At 43.0% G+C, this 22,342-nt stretch overlaps 1 protein-coding gene across 2 annotated transcripts; it reads left to right on the top strand.

Annotated features, from left to right (window-relative positions):
* Positions 1–144: 144 nt before the first annotated feature.
* On the top strand, positions 145–21,782 carry LOC102954010 (protein S100-A15A). 2 transcript variants are annotated; one of them, XM_042976708.1, is made up of 3 exons: positions 145–326; positions 19,313–19,516; positions 21,469–21,782. In XM_042976708.1, exons 1-3 carry the CDS (start codon positions 324–326, stop codon positions 21,643–21,645), a joined length of 384 nt encoding a protein of 127 aa, XP_042832642.1. In that variant the 5' UTR covers positions 145–323; the 3' UTR covers positions 21,646–21,782. The 2 variants fall into 2 exon arrangements, with proteins under 2 accessions (XP_042832642.1, XP_015395629.2); XM_015540143.2 differs by lacking the exon at positions 145–326 and having other exon boundaries at positions 19,188–19,516.
* Positions 21,783–22,342: the final 560 nt, after the last annotated feature.

The following is a 22,342-nucleotide window of genomic DNA, read 5'->3' on the forward strand; positions in this document are numbered from 1 at the left end:
TCTGGTCACCAAATGTGTGGAGTTTTTACCCCACACCAAGCAACTTTCTGTGACGCCAGCTGGTGTCTTACACTTTAACTCAATTCTGACACTACCAACCTGGAGACAGCATCAGATCCCATGGGCAAAGGGCTCAGTCCCACCGGACTGGCCCCACCTCCACTTCAGATGCCAATACAAGAAGTAGGCACCCAGGTTACTCACAACTTCTGTCCAACAAATTGGACTTTCCCCTGAGCTCCTACACCTTTGGATTTGAATAATTTGCTACAGGAGCTCACAAAACTCAGGGAAACACCTACACTTGCCAGTTTATTAAGGAAATGGTAAGGAATACAGACGAACAACCAGATGGAGAGATGTGTAGGGCGAGGTATGTGGGAAGGGGCATGGAGCTCCCATGCTTTGTCCAGGCACACCCCTCTGTTTACTCACCTGGAAGCTTATGAACCCCATATTGTTTTGGATTTTATGGAGGCTTTCTCACATAGGCATGGTGGATTATTAACTCAATTTCCAGACCCTCTCTGGAGGATGGGGATGGGGGTGAAAATTTCAAGCTTCTAATCAGGGCTTGGTCTTTCTGGTGACCAGTCCCCACCTGGGAGTCCTCCAAGCACCCACCCAGAATTGCCTCATTAGAACAATAGACACTCCTGTCACCCAGGAAATTACAAGGGTTTCAGGAGCTTTGTGCCAAGCACTGGGGGAGGGGGGGCAGAAACCAATGATATATTTTCTATTATCTCCCAGCTCCAAAGAACACAGACCTCTGAATTATTCACTCTGGTGGATGGGTGTGGGGTGTCAATGGGATAGAGTAAAAGTTGATTTGTTCCCTTTTTATGTGTGTTTTTTTATTTAGTTTTTAAAAATTTTTATTTTTTAAAGTTTTTTTTTAAATGTCCATTCTGAGTGAGAGAGACAGAGAGCAAGTGGAGGAGGGGCAGAGAGAGAGGGAGACACAGAATTCAAAGCAGGATCCAGGTTCTGAGCTGTCAGCACAGAGCCTGACACCGGGCTCGAACCCATGAACCGTGAGATCATGACCTGAGCTGAAGTTGGATGCTTAACTGATTGAGCCACCCAGGAGCCCCTAACATTTTTTATTTTTAAAAAAGTTTTATATATTAAATAATCTCTACCCTCACGTGGGGCTTGTCCCCGGGATCAAAAGTCACATGCTTTTCTGAGCTAGCCAGTCACCCCTGAAATTTTAATTTAATTTGAATTCTCATATAGCTGACATACAATGTTATACTAGTTTCAGGTGTACAATATAGTGATCCAATACTCCCACATCACCTGCTGCTCATCATGACAAGTGCATCCTTAACCCTCATCACTTATTTCCCCTGTCTCCCTACCTCTGTTCCTCCCTGGTAACCATCAGTGTATTCTCTATAGTTGAAAGTCTGTTTCTTGGTTTGCCTCTCTCTTTTTTTCCCCTTTGCCCGTTTGTTTTGTTTCTTAAATTCCACATATGGATGAAATAATATAGTATTTGTCTTTTTCTGACTGATTTATTTCATTTAGCATTATGATCTCTGGCTCCATCCATGTCATTGCAGATGGCAAAATTTCATTCTTTGTTATGGCTGAATAATACTCCTTACATGTATATACTACATCTTCTTTATCCATTCATCAACTGATGGACACTTGGACTGCTTCCATAACTTGGCTACTGTAAATAATGCTGCTACAAACTTAGGGATGCATGTGTCCCTTTGAATTAGTGTTTTCGTATACTTTGGGTAAATACCCATTAGAAAGTTTACTGGATCATATGGTTGTTCTATTTGTAACTTTTTGAGGAACCTACATACTGTTTTCCACAGTGGCTGCACCAGTTTGCATTCCCACCAACAGTGCTTGAGGGTTTTTTTCTCTCCAAATCCTTGCCAACACGTTGTTTCTTGTGTTTTTGATTTTGTAGTTTTGATTTGTATTTTCCTGATGAGTGATGTTTAACCTTTTTTCATGTGTCTGTTGGCCATCTGTATGTCTTCCTTGGAGAAATGTCTATTTATTTCTTCTGCCCATTTTAAAATTGGATTATTTGTTTTTTTGGGTGTTGAGTTGTGTAAGTTCATTATATATTTCAGATAATAACCCTTTATCAGATATGTCATTTGCAAATATCTCCTCCAATTCAGTAGTTGCCTTTTTAATTCTGTTTGTCTGTTTATTTATTTATTTTTAATGTTTATTTACTTTTGGGAGAGAGAGAGAGAGAGACAGAGCTTGAGCAGGGGAGGGGCAGAGAGAGAGGGAGACATAGAATCCAAAGCAGGCTCCAGGCTCCGGGCACTTAACCAACTGAGCCACCCAGGCGCCCCTGTTTTTTGATTTAAGTCCCCAAACTGAAGGCCAGCTGCCTTGTCCTTCAAGTGCTTTTGCTCAGGCTGACAATAAAATTCTGTGCCACAGCCCCTTTGCTTTTAGCTCATCTACTGACAGAGTCCAGATGCAAATGCCGTCTAACCAATCATTCTTATCTTGAAACTTTGTACCCAGGGATAGTAAGAGAAAGGTAGCACTGCCTGCTGCTTTCTGTTAAAACCATTACAGTTCAGTGACTTTTTCATACGGAGGTCTAGGCAGATCAGGTCCCTGATGTTATGTCCCTTTCATTATGGAGGCTTGGACACAATCCCACCCTTGATATCAGCCCCTAAGTGCAGACCTGAGGTCTCCCAAGATTCTGGTTCTGCTCTGACTGGAGCTCGGTCCATCTGTTGTGGACCAGAGACTTGAGCATCTCGTTTAGTGGGTGGCGGGATGCCAAGCTGGGTGGGACTGGCAGGTGTGTTGCTCTTGTTTCTGTGCCCTCTGTGCACCCCCCCCCCCCGTGGTAGCTGTTGTTATAAACCTCAACATCTAGTACTGTGACTTCTCCAACTCTTGTTCTTCGTAATTGTGATATTCTGAGCCTTTTGTATCCCCTATACTTTTTAGAATTACCTTGTCAATTTCTCCAAAATCCTGACTAGGATTTTGACAGAGATTGTGCTGAATCTATGGAAAGTTTTGAGAGAACTGACAGCTTTGCAATAACAGAGTCTTCTGGTCCATGAACATGGAGTATCTTTTAACAGCTTCTCATCCCATTTAGAGTAAACTCCAAATTTGTGAAGTCTTCCTTGGTCTGGCCTCTGCTTCCCTCACAGAGTTAAGCTAATCTCCTATCTCTCTCTCTCTGCTCTTCATTTACATTATTCTGGCTGTCTTCTTTCTGTCTCTTGAACATATCTGGCTGGCTATCATGTGTGGGTGCCTTTGTATCAGCAATATTCTCTAACTGCAGGACCTTTCACCCAGCTGGATTCTGTTATTCAGAGACAAGATAATGTGGTTAATGTACCACATGGTGATGATCGTTAACAAAACTGTATTGTAGACTTGCCATCTGCTGGGAGGATAAATCTTAAATCTTCCCAAACACACACACACACACACACACACACACACACACACACGTGCGCGCGCGCGCGTGCACACACACACACACACACACAGTGGTAGTAATGTGAGGTGACAGATATGGTAATTAGCTCAATTATGTGATCATTTTACAATGTATGCATATATCAAACCTTCAAATTGTATACCTTAAATATATGCAATTTTTATATGTTAATGATATCTCAATAAAGCTGTTTAAAAAAGAGAAGAGAACAGGTGCTGTGGAGCTAGACAGTCTAGGTTTGAATTATGCCTCTGCATTTAGTATCTAAGTCACTTTGAGCTTGTTCCTTAACTTGTTCCTTGGGCTCCTTATCAGCAATTGTTATTCAGGTAAGATGAATGGGTAGGTGTGAAGTCTTTGCTAAGCACAGAGGAAGCTTATCTTCTCAGTTTCCAGAAGGCTCCCCATCCTACAGAAGCAGCCCCGGCACTCCCCATACTATGATACTATTCTAATTTTTTATATGGCAAAAAATTAAGTTGCCCAGAAAATGCAATAATACCACACTTTGTTTCTTTTTCATTTTAAACATTCTCCCTAAAGATTCTAAAGCATCTAGTAACCAGTCTTCAAGCATAGACCATCACTACTGGTTCCAGATACCAATCAGTGAGGCCATTGACTATGATATCAGTTGGCTCTAATCATAAAGATAAAACACATCTGTAAAATAGGAAGGAGAACTGGTAAAAATCCCAGATGGAGCCTCAACATTTAACTATTATAACCTGATTCTTCATCTTCGGTGTCAAAGTGGCCATGTTTCTTTACTTTTTAAAGTAATTGTTTGAATCCTTCTCCCCCCCACCCCAACCTAATGTTCTCTTGAGGTCTTGGGCTGCAGAGCCACTTTCCAGTGAGTCTTTCTCAAGCTAACTAGAGTCCTTTGATGCAGTAGCTTGTGGCTGCTACAAGGTGTCGCTTTCAATGGCTGGTCTTCACAATGGGACCGAGGTGAGGGCTAGGACTGTGCTCTGGTTACAATAGGGATGTGGCTTTGGCACTAAACTTGTGGTTCTTTTCTAGATACGTTACCTTTACATTTTGTGTAGGTGTCTGCTTCTACCTCCAGACTATAATCTTCTATAAGGCAGGGCATCATTCTTTCATTAGATTGAAAAGTATTTGACAGTTAATAACTGTATATACTTAAGGTGTATAATTTGATGATTATACTTAATACATTGTGTATTATGATCAAGCTAATTAACATATTAGTCACCTCATATAATTATATTTTTTTATGTAGTGAGAATGCTTATGATCTACTCTCTTATCAAATTACAAGTATAAAATAAATTATTAACCTTAGCCACTTTGTTTTACATTAGATCTTCAGTATTTATTCATTTTGCATAACCAAAACTCTGTATCCCTTGACCAACATTTCCCCATTTCACCCTACCGCTAGCCCCTGGTAACCACCTTTCTACTGTTTTTCTGAGCTCAATGTCACTACATCTAGTGAGATCATGCAGCATCACTTTGTCTTTATCTGTCTTGTTTCACTTAGCATAATGTCTACCAGGTTCACTCATATTGAAAATGGCAGGCTTTCCTTTTTATGGCTAAATAATACTCCATTGTACATACATGCCACAATTTCTTTATCCATTTATCCTTAAGTGGAAAGTTAGGTTGTTTCCATATCTTGGCTATTATTAAATAACATTGAAAAGAATATGGGAGTACAGATTATCTCCTTGAGGTCTTGATTTCATTAAAAAAATTTTTTTAATGTTTATTTATCTTTGAGAGAGAGACACACACACAGAGCACAAGCAGGGGAGGGGCAGAGAGACAGAGGGAGATACAGAATCCGAAGCAGGCTCTAGGGTCTGAGCTGTCAACACAGAGCCCAACACGGGGCTTGAACCCACAAGCTGTGAGATCATGACCTGAGCTGAAGTCGGACACTCAACTGACTGAGCCACCCAGGCGCTTCTGATTTCATTTCTTTTGGATGTATACTCAGAAGTGAGATTGCTGGATCATAAGGTAATTCTATTGCCAGTTTTCTTTTTGTTCTTGAAAGGTATTTTATATTAGTATTATTTTTTAAATATTTCTTTTTTTAGGGGCGCCTGGGTGGCTCAGTGAGTTAAGCGACTGACTCTTGGTTTCAGTTTTATTTTTAACTTTTTGAAGAACCTCCATACTGTTTTCCAGAGTGGCTGCACCAGTTTGCATTCCCACCAGCAGTGCAAGAGGGCTCCCCTTTCTCCACATCCTCGCCAACATCTGTTGTTTCCTGTGTTGTTAATTTTAGCCATTCTGACAGGTGTGAGGTGGTATCTCAGTGTGATTTTGATTTGTATTTCCCTGATGGTGAGAGATGTTGAGCATCTTTTCATGTATCTGTTAGTCATCTGGAAGTCTTCTTTGGAAAAATGTCTGCTCATGTCTTCTGCCCATTTCTTAACTGGATTATTTGTTTTTTGGTGTTGAGTTTGATAAATTCTTTACAGATTTTGGATATTAACCCTTTATCAGATATGTCGTTTGAAATTATCTTCTCCCATTCTGTAGGCTGCCTTTTAGTTTTGTTGATTGTTTCCTTCACTATGCAGAAGCTTTTTACCTTAATGAGGTCCCCATAGTTCATGTTTGCTTTTGCTTCCCTAGCCTTTGGCAATGTGTCTAGTAAGAAGTTGCTACAGTTGAGGTCAGAGAGGTTGCTGCCTGTGTTCTTCTCCAGGATTTTGATGGTTTTCTGGCTCACATTTAGGTCTTTCATCCATTTTAAGTTTATTTTTGAGTATGGTGTAAGAAAGTGGTCCAGGTTTGTTTTTCTGCATGTCGCTGTCCAGTTTCCCCAACACCATTTGTTGAAGAGACTATCTTTTTTCCATTGGATATTCTTTCCTGCTTTGTCAAAGATTAGTTGACCATACAGTTGTGGGTCCATTTCTGGGTTTTCTATTCTGTTCCATTGATCTGTGTGTCTGTTTTTGTGCCAGTACCATACTGTCTTGATGACTACAGTTTTATAATATAGCTTGAAGTCTAGAATCATGATGTCTCCATCTTTGCTTTTCTTTTTCAGGATTGCTTTGGCTATTCAGTTTATTTTGTGTTCCATACAAATTTTAGGACTGTTCTAGCTCTGTGAAAAATGCTGGTGGTATTTTGATAGAGATTGCATTAAATGTGTAGATTGCTTTGGGTGGTATTGACATTTTAACAATGTTTGTTCTACCAATCCATGAACATGGAATGTTTTCCCATTTCTTTGTTCCCTCTTCAGTTTCTTTCATAAGTGTTCTATAGTTTTCAGACTATAGATCTTTTACCTCTTTAGTTATGTTTATTCCTAGATATCTTATTGTTTTTGGTGCAACTGTAAATGGGATTGATTCCTTGATTTCTTTTTCTGGTGCTTCATTATTGGTGTATAGAAATGCAACAGATTTCCGTAGATTGATTTTATATCCTGTGACTTTGCTGAATTCATGTATTAGTTCTGGCAATTTTTTGTGGAGTCTTTGGGTTATCTACATAGAATATCATGTCGTCTGCAAATAGTGAAAGCTTGACTTCTTCCTTGCTGATTTGGATGCTTTTTTTTTTCTTTTCGCTGTTTGATTTCTGAGGCTAAGACTTCCAGTGAGATTTTAAATAGAAATGGTGAGAGTGGACATTCCTGTCTTGTTCATGACCATAGAGGAAAAGCTCTCAGTTTTCCTCTTGAGGATGATACTAGCTGTGGGTCTTTCATATATGGATTTTATGATGTTCAGGTATGTTCCATCTATACCTACTTTGTTGAGGATTTTTATCAAGAGTTGATGCTGTATTTTGTCAAATGCTTTTTCTACATCTATTGAGAGAATCATATGGTTCTTATCCTTTCTTTTATTAATGTGGTGTATCATGTTGATGGATTTGCAACTATCAAACCACCCCTGGAGGCCAGGAATAAATCCCACTGGATTGTGGTGAATAGTTCTTTTAAAGTACTGTTGGTTTCAATTTGTTAGTATCTTGTTGAAAATTTTTGCATCCATGTTCATCAGGGATATTGGCCTATAAATTTTTTTTAGTGGGGTCTTTGGTTTTGGAATCAAGGTAATGCTGGCCTCGTAGAAGGAGTTTGGAAGTTTCTATTTTTTCTATTTTTTGGAACATTTTATTTATTTATTTTTGGAACATTTCTATTTTTTCTATTTATTTGGAACATTCTATTTTTTGGAACATTTCTACTTTTTGGAACACTTTGAGAAAAGTAGGTATTAACTTTTCTTAAATATCTGGTAGAATTCCCTGGGGGAGCCATCTGGTCCTGGGCTTTTGTTTGCTGGGAGATTTTTAATTACTGATTCAATTTCTTTGCTGTTTAGGGTCTGTTCAAATTTTCTATTTTTTCCTGCTTCAGTTTTTAGTAGTTTGTATGTTTCTAGGAATTTATCCATTTCTTCCAGATTGCCTACTTTGTTGACATGTAATTTTTCATAATATTCTCTTATAATTGATTGTATTTCCGTGGTGTTGGTTGTGATCTCTTCTCTTTGATTCATGATTTTATTTATTGGGTCCTTTCTCTTTTCTTTTTGATGAGTCTGGCTAGGGGCTTATCAATTTTATGAATTATTTCAAAGAACCAGCTCTTAGTTTTGTTGATCTGTTTTACTGTGTTTTTTTTGTTTGTTTATTTCTATATCATTTATTTCTGCTCTAATCTTTATTATTTTCCTTCTTCTGCTGGCTTTAGGCTTTATTTGCTCTTCCTTTTCTAGCTCCTTAAGGTGTAAGGTTAGGTTGTGTATTTGAGACTTTTTTTTTGCTTCTTGAGATAGACCTGTATTGCAATATACTTCCCTCTTAGGACTGCCTTTGTTGCATCCCAAGTGTTTTGGACTGTCATGTTTTCATTTTCATTTGCTTCCATGCATGTTTAAAAGTTCTTTAATTTCCTGGTTAACCCATTCATTTTTTAGTAGGGTATTCTTTAATCTCTATGTATTTGTGGTATTTCCAATTTTTTTCTTGGGGTTGACTTCAACTTTCATAGTGTTGCGGTCTGAAAATATGCATGGAATGATCTCCATCTTTTTGTACTTGTTGAAGGCTGATTTGTGACCCAATATGATCCATTCTGGAGAATGTTCCATGTGCAGTTGAAAAGAATGTGTGCTTCAGGATGAAATGTTCTGAATATATCTGTTAAGTCCATCTGGCACAGTGTGTCATTCAAAGCCATCGTTACCTTTTTGATTTTCTGCTTAGATGATCTGTCCATTGCTATTAAGTGTGGTGTTAAAGCCCTCTACCATTATTGTATTATTATCAATGGGTTTCTTTATGTTTGTTATTAATTGATATATATTTGGGTGCCTTCAAGTTGTGGGCATAAATATTTATAATTGTTAGGTCCTGATGGATAGATCCTTTAATTATACAATGCCCTTCTTCATCTCTTGTTTCAGTCTTTGTTTTAAAATATAGTTTGTCTGATTTAACTATGGCTACTCTGGATTTCTTTTGGAGTTCGTTAGCATGATAGATGGTTTTCCATCCCCTCACTTTCTTTAAAATTTTTTTTAAATGTTTTTATTTATTTTTGAGACAGAGAGAAACAGAGCATGAGCAGGGGAGGGGCAGAGAGAGAGGGAGACACAGAATCTGAAGCAGGCTCCAGGCTCTGAGCTGTCAGCACAGAGCCTGACGTGGGGCTCGAACCCACAGACCATGAGATCATGACCTGAGCTGAAGTCGGACGCCTAACCAACTGAGCCACCCAGGTGCCCCTAAAAATTTTTTTAACATTTATTCATTTTTGAGAGACAGAGACAGAATGTGAGTGGGGGAGGGGCAGAGAGAGAGGGAGACACAGAATCTGAAGCAGGCTCCAAGATATGGGCTCCGGGCTGTCAGTACAGAGCCCGATGTGGGGCTTGAACCCATAAACCACGAGATCATGACCTAAGCCAAATTTGGGCGCCACCCAGGCGCCCCCCCCATCCTCTCACTTTCAATCTGCAGGTGTCTTTAGGTCAAAAATATGTATCTTGTAGGCAGCATATAGATGAGTTTTGTTTTTTCTTTTTTAAATCCATTCTGATGCCCTAAGTCTTTTGACTGGAGCTAAATGATTGGACTAAATAGTCCATTTACATTCACAGTGATTATTGATAGATATGAATTTACTGCTATTGTGTTACCTATAAAGTTGGTATTTCTGGTGATGTTCTCTGTTACTTTCTAGTCTTTGTTGCTTTTTGGTCCCCTCCCCTCCCCCCTCCCCGAAGAGTTCCCTTTAATATTTCTTGCAGGGCTGGTTTAGTGGTCATGAACTGCTTTAGTTTTTGTTTTTCCTGGAAACTCTTTATTTCTATCTCTCCTTCTATTCTGATGATAGCCTTGCTGGATAAAGTATTCTTGGCTGCATATATTCCCCATTCATCATGAATATATCATGCCACTCCCTTCTGGCCTGCTAAGTTTCAGTGCATAGATCTGCTGCAAACCTTATCTCTTTTCTCTTATAGGTTAAGGACTTTTTTTCCCTTGCTGCTTTCAGGTTATTTTGTTTTACCTTTTTAATGTTTATTTATTTGAGGGAGGGAGAGAGAGAGAGAGAGAGAGAGAGAGAGAGAGATGCAGAGAGATGCAGAGAAAGAGAGGGAAACACAGAATCCAAAACAGGCTCCAGGCTCTGAGCTGCCAGCACAGAGCCTGATATGCGGCTTGAACCAAAGAACCATGAGATCATGACCTGAGCCAAAGTTGGACAATTAACCGACTGAGCCACCCAGGTGGCCCGCAGATTCTTTCCCTGTCTGTGTATTTTGTGAATTTGACTATGATATGTCTTGGTGATGGCCGGCTTTTGCTGAATTTGATGGGAGTTCTCTGTGCTTCTTGGATTTTGATGTCTGTTTCCTTCCCCAGATTAAGGAAGTTTTCAGCTACAATTTGCTTAAATAAACCTGCTCCTTTTCCTTTCTCTTCTTCTGGGACTCCTATTATATGAATGGTATTATGCTTTAAGAAGTCACTGAGTTCCTTAAGACTACATTCTCAATCCTATACCTCTTTCCCTCCCCCTTTTCATTATTTTTTCATAATTTTATCTTCTATATCACTGATTTGTTCCTCTGCTTTCTCCATCCTCGTTGTCATTGCATCCACTTGGTTTTAGGGTCTTTTATTTCAGCCTGACTAGTTTTTAGTTCTTTTATCTGCAGTAAGGGATTCTCTGGTGTCTTCTATGCTTTTCTCAAGCCCAGTAATATCCTTATGATTATTGTTGTAAATTCCGGTTCAGACATCTTACTTGATTAATGCATCTGTATTGATTAAATCCCTAGCTGTAACTTGTTCCTGTTCTTTCTTTTGGGTTAAATTCCTCTATCTTGTCATTTTGTATGGGTCACTATTTTTTTGGGTGTGTGACTGTTAGGAGAGTCTGTCGTAATCTTGCTCCTGAGAGTAATGGCTTTATTAAGAAGAGGTACACTATATGTATATATGTGTATATATATATGTATATATATATACATATATATATACACACACACACACACATATATATGTATATAAATAAATAAAAAATTTAAAAATGAAAAATGAAAAACAAATAAAAAAATTAGCCTTTTCTGTATCCCATAAGACAAAGCCAAAGGGGGGAAAAAAACCAAAGGAAGCTATATCTTATTTCCTCTAGAGCTGAAGCTTTGTAACCCTCTATGATCAGCAGACTTGGTGCAGGTGAGAGTTTTGTTCTGGTCTTCTGGGGTGGAGCCTCCTGTGCTGATTCTCAGGCAGACTTGCCCTAGTGGAGATGCACCCTGCAGGGTGCAGGGAGGTGGGATTGGTGTAAGTGGTCTTGCCTCCACTGGCCGGTGCTATTTTGGTCACTGAAGTTGGTTAGTGTTGATGGTCCAAGGGTGGGGGTGGAAATGGTATCACCTTTCTCTCTCATCCCTGGAGCAGGGAACTGACACCTGCCACTCCTCAGGAAGCCCTCAGAGAAGAGCAAACAATCACCCCTCCTGTGTCCCCAGCTTCTGTCACATTCCTGCCTTCACCCTGCCTGCATCTGAGCCATCCACCTGCCAGGCAGCACAGCACTCCTGTGTTTTATCTTAGGCTCATGACTGGGTTTCAAAACTCCAAATCCTAGAAATCCATGTGGCATGAGCCTGCGTTGATCCTCTGTGGAAGGTGTCCCTGTGCTGTGACTGGTGCTTGTCCCAGAAAACAGTAGTGGAACCATGCAGTGGGTTGGAATTTATGGTGAAGTGCAGCAAAACGCTGGCACTAAGGCTCATCACCCTTAGCTGGTGTCCCCATTCCTATGTTAATGAATGGGGCAGTTCAGTGGTGCCAAACAGGTCTTTTGTCCCTAGAGAGGCCATGACAACTCTCCCAAATGTACTCCAAGAAGGAAAACTCTTTCTCCCTCTGTGACCCAGAGGATCCTTAGAACTTGCTGCCCACCCCCTGAATCTTTGCTCTCCTTCCCCACCAGAGCACCGCTAAGCCCACCAGGGGTGACCCTGGCAATGAGGCGGACCTCTAAAACTTCAGACTTTGTGCTCTCTTGCTTCTACAATTGTGCAGTTTAGCTAAAAGATTCAGCTCCTCGCTCTTTCCCAGTCAATGGTTTTGGGGAAGAGTTTTCCTTATGCAATCTCCTGCACATGTTTTCACTCTCTGTATTTCTTTCTCTCTCCATGATCAGGGCTCCCTCTCCTCTGAAGCACCCACAGCTCTTCTCTCCCCCAAATCAACTCTCTGCAGCTCCTACCTTACATGATGTGTCATTTTTTTTTTTTTAACTTTAGCTGTGTGCAGTTTGTTTTCTCAGACTTCAGATACATTTCTTGGGTGCTCAGAATGATTTGTCATTTATCTAGCTGTGTTCAAGGGATGAGGCAAATGTAGGGTCTCCCTATTCCTCCACCATTTTAACCTCCTATTTCTAATTTTTTGAGGAACCTCCATACTTTTTTCCCTAATGCGTGTACCAATTTACATTCCCACCAACAGTATACAAGGATTCACTTTTCTCCACATCCTTGCTAACATTTGCTATTTATTGTCTTTCTGAATATACTCATTGTAACAAGTATGAAATTGTATATCATTTTGTCTTTTAATTTTTTAAAAAAAGTTTATTTAGGGGCGCCTGGGTGGCTCAGTCAGTTAAGTGGCTGACTTTGGCTCAGGTCATGATCTTGCGGTCCGTGAGTTCGAGCCCCGCGTCGGGCTCTGTGCTGGTAGCTTGGAGCCTGGAGCCTGCTTCTGTTTCTGTGTCTCCCTCTCTCTCTCTGCCCCTTCCCCATTCACACTCTGTCTCTGTCTGCCTTTCAAAAATGTATAAGTGTTAAAAAAAAGTTAAAAAAAAGTTTATTTATTTTGAGAGAGAGAGTGCAGAAGGGGCAGAGAGAGGGCACTGTCAGTTCAGAGCCTGATGCGGGGCTTGAACTCATGAACCGTGAGATCACGACCTGAGCTGAAATCGAGTCAGACGCTCAACCAACTGAGCCACCCAGGCTCCCTATCATTGTGGTTTTGATTTACATTTCCCTGATGATTAGTGAAGCTGAACACTTTTTCATATATCTGTTGGTTATTTGTATGTCTTCCTTTGAGAAATGTCTATTCAGATTCTTTGCCCATTAAAAATATTTTTTGTTATTGAGTTGTATGACTTCCTTATATATTCTGGATATCAAATATATAGTTTGCAAATATTTTCTCCCATTCTGTTGGTTGCCTTTTAACTTGTTGATTGCTTTCTTTGCTGTGCAGAGCTTTTAATTTAATGTAATCTCATTTGTCTATTTTTGCTTTTGTTGGCTGTGCTTTTGGTCTCCACATCCAAAAAATTATTGCCCAGACCAATGTCAAGAAACTTTTCTTCTATGTTTTTCTTTAGTAGTTTTATGGTTTCAGGTCTTCTATTCAAGTCTTTACTCCATTTTGAGTTGATTTTTGTGTATGGTGTGAGACCAGGGGCCACCTTCATTCTTCTGCATCCAGTTTTCCCAGCACCATTTCTTGAAGAGACTATCCTTTACTTATTTCAGCACTCTTAGCAAAGATCAATTGACCTTATATGTGTGGATTTATTCCGGGTTGTCTATTCTGTTCTACTGGTCTATATTTTTGTTTTATGCCAATACCATACTGTTTTGATTACCATAGTTTTGTGATGAATTGTGAAATCAGCAAGTGTGATGCCCCTAGCTTTGTTTTTTTGCCCAAGATTTCTTTGGCTATTCAGTCTTTTGTAGTTCCATATGAATTTTAGGATTATTTTCTATTTCTGTAAAAAATGCCATAGGGATTTTGATAAGGATTTCATTGAATTTATGGATAACTGCAGGTAGTATGGACATTTTAACATTAATTATCCCAACATATGGACATAGGATGTCTTTCCACTTATCTGTGTCCTTTTAAATTTGCTTCATCAATATTTTCATAATTTTCAACTCTTTGAGTAAGTTATTTCCCAAGCATTTTGTTCTTTTTCTTGCTATTGTAAATGAGATTGTTTTCTTAATTTCTCTTTTGGATAGTTTGTTGTTGTGTACATAACACATTGATTTTTGTATGTTTATTCTGTATTCTGCAACCTTATTGAATTTATTATTTATAACAGGTTTATTGTTGTTTAGTTTTTAGAGTTTTCTATGTATGATCATGTCATCTGCAAACAGAGATAATTTTCTTTCTTTCTTTCTTTCTTTCTTTCTTTCTTTCTTTCTTTTTTTGTCTAGTTTCTTTACTAGGACTTCCAGCACCAGCAAGAGTATGTGTCTTTGCCTTGTGCTATATCCTGGAGGGAAATCTCAGTTTTTCTCCCCCACTGATGATGAAGTTACCTGTAAGCTTTTCATATATGGTGTTAAGATCCTTTTGTACCTGTTTTGTTGAGCTTTAATCATGAAGTGGTGCTGAACTTTGTCAGTTTCCTTTTCTGCATCTATCCAGATAATTATGCATTTTTTTTTCATTTTGTTAACGTGTTATAACACCTTGATTGATTTGCGTATGTTGAACTATCCTCACATCCTTGGGATAAATCCCACTTAGTCATGGTGCATGATCCTTTTAATGTGCTGTTGAATTCAGTTTGCTAGGATTTTATTAAGGATTTTTACATGTATGTTCTTCAAGAATATTTGCCTATAGTTTTTCTTTAGTGTCTTTGCCTAGTTTTGGTATCAGGTGATGTTGGCTTCATTAAATGAGTTTGGAAGTGTTCCTTCCTCTTCTATTTTTTTTGAAAGAGTTTAAGAAGCATTGGTATGAATTTGAATGTTTGGGTTTGCTAGGATTTTATTAAGGATTTTTACATGTATGTTCATCAAGAATATTTGCCTATAGTTTTTCTTTAGTGTCTTTGCCTAGTTTTGGTATCAGGTGATGTTGGCTTCATTAAATGAGTTTGGAAGTGTTCATTCCTCTTCTATTTTTTTTGAAAGAGTTTAGGAAGCATTGGTATGAATTTGAATGTTTGGTAGAATTCACTCATGAAGCCATAAGTCCTGGGTTTTTCTTCTTTGTTTTCCCAGTCAAAACAGGGAGCTCATCACTAAATTTGCAAAAAATGCTTAAGACAGTTCTTCAAATTGAAATGAAAACTCACTAAACAGAAATATGATAGCATTGGAAAGCATAAATCTCACAGGTAAAGGTAAATATATGGACAGATATAGGTTAATGTAATACTGTGAAAGTGTCTAGTGACTTTTATATTAGGGTGGGGAAGGTTGTTGGGGTACTCCTGTTCTCCTTCCCTCCCCCCCACAACAGAAGGAAGTCATGGGTCTCCATATGGGTGTACTTGGTGCAGGAGTGACACCTGTGTCTAGGCATGGGTGTGGGGAGGCAGCTACGGAGCTGGGAACTTGGGGGCTTGTATTTGGGAGGTGAGTGGCAGCTCTGGTCTGTAGGAGGTGGGGTACAGTGCAGAGCAGCAACTCTGGCAGGGGAAGGGAGTATAAATTCATTTCTGTCCCCCTTCTCCCCAGCACCTAGCACACATGGCAAAATTCTGAAGAAATATCATTATTAAGGAAGAGTTGATTGAAATGTATAAATCTAAAGTAATTTAAACGTCTACTAATAATGGATTAAAAAAACGAATTTTGATACATGCAAACAAATGATCACTATATACTCATTAAAAATCAGTCCAGTATTGATTAAGTGGGTGAGAAGATGCCCTCAGTCTAGCATTGAGTGAAAAGACTAGTTATAGCACAGTTGTGGAAGGAGGTCATCACTGTGCATTGGAATGGTTTGGGGAGTCATTGTGTCCCAGCTTGAGTGAAAGGCAAGGTGAAGAGGGGTGCAATATGACCCCTCCCTCCAAACAAGCTATGGGTTAAAAATGGAATCCCTTTTGATACAGGTATGCTGTTTCAAAGGGACACATGCACCCCAATGTTTATAGCAGCACTATCAACAATAGCCAAAGTATGGAAAGAGCCCAAATGTCTACTGATGCATGAATGGATAAAGAAGATGTGGTATATATACACAATGGAGTATTACTTGGCAATCAAAAAGAATGAAATCTTGCCATTTGCAACTATATAGATGGAACTAGAGGATATTATGCTAAGCAAAATTAGTCAGTCAGAGAAAGACAAATATCATATGACTTCACTCATATGAGGACTTTAAGAAACAAAACAGATGAACATAAGTGAAGGGAAACAAAAATAATATAAAAACAGGGAGGGGGACAAAACAGAAGAGACTCATAAATATGGAGAACAAACTGAGGGTTGATGGAGGGGTTGTGGGAGGGCGGATGGGCTAAATGGGTAAGGAGCATTAAGGAATCTACTCCTGAAATCATTGTTGCACTATATGCTAACTAACTTGGATGTAAATTTAAAAAAGAAATTAAATTAAAAAAATGATAAAAATGGAATCCCTTTTGAGTGACAAATCATTATCCAGTGAATGTCCAAGGATATATTGGCATGCCAAATTTGTTAGGTGGTTTCAAGGTTTTTATTTTTATTTTGTTTCTTGGTTACAGATAATGCAGTGGTAAACCTTTTACTATCTATTGCTTTTTAATGTCTGTTTAATTACTTTCTTGGGATAAATTCTCAGGACAGTGATGGCTAAAATATATATTTTTAACATTTATTCATTTTTGAGAGTGAGAGAGACAGAGCATGAGTGGGAGAGGGGCAGAGAGAGAGGGAGACACGGAATCTGAAACAGGCTCCAGGCTCTGAGCTGTCAGAACAGGGCCCAGCGCGGGGCTTGAACTCACAGACTGCAAGATCATGACCTGAGCTGAAGTTGGACGCTCAACCAACTAAGCCACCCAGGCACCCCAGTGATGGCTAAAATAAAAGTATTCAATAAAAGCTCTATGATTCTAGGTTGACATTTCCATATCATTTTATATTTTAGAAATTTGAGCCCTGTTTTTACTTTGGAAACATGAAAGTGTTTTGGTGAACCACTATTTACTGGAGAAATCACTATGTTGTATAGATGAAGTCTCACCCTGCAATCTGAAAAAGATTTTGGCTTACATCTTTCCCTATCCTCTCTCAAACCTTCTGTGATGTGGGGCTTAATCTCTGGTTCAATCGCCTGTCCTTTGGCCCCCCTTTCTGGGAGGTGTATTCACCAGCCGGTGTGGCCCCTCCCAGGAGAGAGCGGGGCTGAGATGGGCTGAAAGAAGGTGTGCCCTGGGCCAAGGGAATTCACCTGTCCCTCAAGGGCCCAGGTGGCACTTATATGGAGCCCCCTTAAGGTAAGTTTACTTCCACATTGTGGTTATTTCTTACAATAAAACTGTTCCTACCATTTCTTTCTCACTTCCCACCCATCACCCAATCACTGAAAATCCTCTCAGCTTCTTTCTGTGCACAGGATGCAGTGCAGGCCTGGTTTGGCACACAGGCCCCTTTGTGTTGCCTCTGTCTTGCCTCTCCAGCCTTGTTTTGTCCCTGTGCTCATTATCTGCCCTGTGGACTCTGAGCAGCCTCTGAGCAGCCTCCAGCCTCTCTCTTTCACACCCCTAAGCCTTTGTTTTTGCTGTTTCCTCTGTTCCAGAGACTGCTTCTCCATGCAATTGAATCTTTTCTTCAAGTCTCAATTCAAAATCAGCTCTGTATTGAATCTTCCTCAACTCTTCTCCAGGCAGAAAGTGTCTCTTCCTGGGGGCACCATTCATGCCACCAGGCCTGTATTGTTCACAGTGGATCATGCCAGTGTGAGACTCTGTCCCCTCCACTCACCCCCACCCTGTGGCTTGGCCCCATGTCATATTCACATTACCTAACAAGGTCCAGGCACACTGTGGCCACTCAAGAAATATTTGTTGGATGAATTAATATGCTTAATGACTGTGGAGTCCGGTGACTCAGTAATTGAGGGAGGACACCTGAGGAAGATGTATTTAAGTTGTGGTTTGACCCCACCCAAGCCCAGGAGCCAGAAGGATGGGCTCTGAGGTATGGACATTGTGACTTGTGATTCTGAGATGCTTCAGATCAGGCTCTGAAGGAAGGTGTGTCCCTGAAACTGGTTGACTTAATTGTAGGAAGCAAATGTCATGTGATATCATCTCAGGAATGCAATTAAGGCTCAGTCGTGCTGTTGAAGAACCTGTGAAGAGTCATGACACTGGCTGCCATAATTAGAAGCACCAAGGATGGGCAGAATATAGGACTTGGTGGTTGGGCCCCTGTTCACACAAATGCATCCTGCCTGAGCGCTGGGGAATCTCTGGGATAAACCAGAGACCAGCACTGTGGATTCAGAGCAACCCTGTCCCAACTGCACAGGTCAGCACTTCTCCCAAGAGAGTAGTGGAGGTGGGGTGGATGGTTTTGGGTCTGTGCAGGTCCGAGAAAGCAGAAATGGATGGCTTACCTGTTTTGGAGAATGTATACAGTTGATGGATATCCCAACAGGGTAATTGTGGTCCCCCAATTGGTTTGAATCTTGTTCCAGGTGGATCAGTTGTGTGATTTTGGGAAATTTACTTAACATCTCTGGATTTCACTTCTTCCTCAGGAAAATGGGGGAAATGATGCCTGCTTCATTAGGATTACATGGATACTCTGTATAAAAGGCTCTATCTAGTGTTTGGCTGGCTTCATAAGAGTCAGAACCAGCAGTTGTTGATTCTTATCTGCACAGAATCTGGAGGGGACCACTGAGCTGATGGGATAACCTGCCTCCTGAAAACAGGGGTCTCATCTTTGTAGGATGTGTGGAGGGGGAGATTGTGGGTACCTCATCTGTGTGTAAAGCACCGGGGTCGGTGCTGTGGGGTGACAAGGGGTGGCTGTGGGTGCCCTTGCTTGCCCCATTGCTGGCCAACCCAACTCAGGGCAGAAGGGACCATGTGGATGACTAGTAGACCCCTTTAGAGGGTCATGCAGCAAGGCGGTGGTCAGAACAAAGGTGGGCATCCTTGTGTTGTCTCTACATTCAACCGAGAAAGGAAAACAATAATACCTGAGCAGGGCTGGGCGTTCTGGGTGGTATAATTTTAATATTTCATTTGTGCTATGAAGTAGTCTAGTACTGTCTTGCACCAAAGAGTCTAGATTCTTTTCACTTTTGATTTTGGGTGACTTCTAAGTTGAGAGTAGGGTCTAGGGGCAGAGAACACGCTCCTGTCTTCAGGAAGCCCACTGTCTCAAGGAAAGGACAGACCCCTGTCCTGAATGCTCACAGCACAACTTCCTTTGAGGCAGGAACTCTGAGCCACATTTGCAAAAGGGATCAGCTGGAGTGAAAGGAGGTGGACAGAATGAGAGGGCAGAAGATTCTTGGAGGAAGTGCCTGTCTGTCATGGGGCCGCTCTCTCCTCAGCTTCTCCACTGTCCCCAGGGCCTCCAGCACTACATCTCCAGTTCTCCCTGTCCTGGCCACGGCCCAGCCACCATGACAGGCACACCAGTGGAGGAATCCCTCTTCCAAATCATCCACTGCTACCACCAGTATGCAGCCCGGGAGGGAGACGTGGAGACCCTGTCCCTGGAGGAGTTGAAGGCTCTGCTTATGGACAATGTACCCCGCTTCATGGAGAGCCTGGTGTGTGGGGTCTGGGGTCAGGTGGGGATGAAGTATAGGGTTGGTTGTGGGGTTGGAAGCGAGTAGTGAGGGTGTAGATACATGGAGTTACCTCCCAAGAGAATTCCTACTTAGGGGAGGAGGAGGAGGGAGTTGGGAGGGCAGGATCTGCCAGCTTTATTTCCCTTCCCTCCCTCTCCTGAAACTTCCTGCCTGGCCCCACTTCAGCCCTAATCCCCGAGACTTAGTCCCAACCCAACCTGTTTATTCCTCTGCTCATCCTGTTTCCTGAGAGAATAGGTGCTGATCTTTCCTCTGCCTGAAGCCCCATTCAGTCAGAGATCCTGCCCCGAACCTGCCCTTTTAGCCTCAGCCCCTTCTGGGTACTGGCACAAACCTCCCCTGTCCCTGTGCTTGGGGGAGGACAGTTTGGGCAGAAGCCAGGTGGGGGTAGGGAATGTAATCTCCCCTTCCAGCTGCTGTCTGAAGGGCTAACAGAGGCTCTCGGACCAGCCTGGGGCTCAGAAACCCTCTCAGGCCTGCTCGTCTTCTCCATTATCAGAGTCTGTGATTACCAAGTGTCTTGGGGGCTGCAAGGCTGGCAGGAGTGTCTGTGGGGTAATGCCCTCTGCCCTCAGCGCCATGCCTGGAGGGGTCTCTGGACTGTCACCTCCAGTGGACTTCAGGTCCATGCCCTGAAGGGCACTACATTCCAAAAGCAACGGTCCTTTGTTCATTGCGTGTCTCCCCCTTACCTACCTTTGGGAAACATCAGAGGAGAGTCCTGCCCTCAGTTTACTGGAGTGTAGCTGTGAGGGTCACAGAGGGGACTAGGGTGACTTTCTTTCCAGGGCCAACTGTCTGTAGCCCATGGGGCTGGGCCCGATGCTCACAGCACCCCCGCCCCTGCCCCACCCCAGGTTAAGGGCCCCCAGGGACAGACACTAGACCAGGGGGGCTGAGGTGAAGGAAGCCAGGGAGAGCCTGCCCTAGCAGGAAGCCTTCAGTTTTGGGATCAACCAATTTTGTGGAGATAAGATTAGGTGAATTAGATGGTGGTGGGCGGCAGGGGAAACAGAGGGTATGGAGCTCCCCATGGAGATGAGGGCCACCCTCCGGGCCCCCAGCTGCTGACAGATGCAACAGGTTTCTTCCCTGTAGGCTTTCCAAGGACTCCACTCTGAATCTCCACACCCACCAGCCAAACCCTGCTGGAACATGCTCCACAGGCCCTGCCCAGGACTCTGTTCTCGTCCCTGTCTTCTCACCGCACTGCACACTGACCCTGGCCTTCTTTCTCGCTGCCCCTTCAACCCCACGTGCATTTGTTCCTCCCCTATTCTGTCTCCGATCTTCATCCCTCAGGGCCACCTGCTCTGGGACATGCTGGACACCTCAGGGCCCATGATGTTCTTTCCCCTTATTCTGCACTTTCTGCAGGGGACACAGGCTAAGTGTCATAAATAAGTCCTGAGCAGACGCCACAGCATGCACACATCCGATCCCACCCCCTGGTGGCCCTGCGATAGTGCTGGAGGTGCAGACACGAGGGGCAGGTGGGCTCTGCCTGGAGGAGCTCCCAGTGTGAAGCAGGGGCACAGCCTTCCATCCCAAAGCTCCTGGACTGGTGGCCTCTGCAGGGAGGCTGCCAGGGCAGCTGGGCAGACAAGTCAGGAGGTGCCAGGCCGCTCAGCTTTGCCCAGCAGCCAGGGGGTCAGCCAGCCAGTGGTGCCCAGGCTGCACTGTCAACCCACACAGCCCTGGGGCCAGCTAGCTGAGGTGCCCGCCATGTCTCCGCCTCTTAGCCTGATTCCATAGCATAGGGTGCCCTGGCCTCTGCCCGAGTGATGGGCTGTTTGCTGCAAGCCTCTTGTGGCTGGGCCCTGCCATGGTGCCACGCAGGCAGTGGAGGCACGGCCCTTTGCTGTGGGCCATGTGCCTGGGTTGATGGGTGACCCTCTGCCCCTCCTCAGGGCCGGAAGGAGCCCTACTACATCTCAGAGTTGTTCCGGGCTGCAGACAAGAACAAGGACAACCAGATCTGCTTTGATGAGTTCCTCTTCGTCCTGGGCCGTCTGGTGAGGGACTACCACCTGCACTACCACCGGCAGCAGTGTGCCCACTACTGCGCCCAGCACAGCCTCTACTAGCAGATGTGTGGCCGCCTCCACCGCAGGGGCCTGTCCGGGAGCGGATGGAGAGCTCTGCCCAGTGAGTCTGTGTGTACCCACATGTGTGTGCAACCAACAGCTGTGAGGGAAGAGAATAAAGCAACCCCATAAATGTGTCCTGGAATTCTTTAGTTCATGGATTTGGGCATCTGCTGTGCGTCCTACATCGGGGACCATCCATTTAGGGTGAGAGATACAGCCCCAGTCTCCAGGAGCCCCTGTCTGAGGGGGGAGGCATGGCCCTAGTCCCCTGGAGCCCCTGTCTGTGTGGGGAGACATGGCCCTGACCTCCAGGAGCCCCTGTCTGAGGGGGGAGGCATGGCCCGACCTCCAGGAGCCCCTGTCTGAGGGGGGAGGCATGGCCCTGACCTTCAGGAGCCCCTGTCTGAAGGGGAAGGCACAGCCCAGCCTCCAGGAGCCCCTGTCTGAGGGGGGAGGCATGGCCCGGTCTCCAGGAGCCCCTGTCTGAGCGGGGAGACACGGCCCGGCCTCCAGGACCCCTTGTCTGAGGGGGAGGTCTGGCCTGACCTCCTGGAGCCCCTGTCTGAGGGGGCAGGCATGGCCCCAGTCCCCTGGAGCCCCTGTCTGAGTGGGGAGGCATGGCCCTGACATCCAGGAGCTCCTGTCTGAGGGGGGGAGGCATGGCCCCAGTCTCCTGGAGCCCCTGTCTGAGGGA

This window comes from Panthera tigris, chromosome F3, assembly GCF_018350195.1.
Source record: "Panthera tigris isolate Pti1 chromosome F3, P.tigris_Pti1_mat1.1, whole genome shotgun sequence".
Lineage (NCBI taxonomy): Eukaryota > Metazoa > Chordata > Mammalia > Carnivora > Felidae > Panthera > Panthera tigris.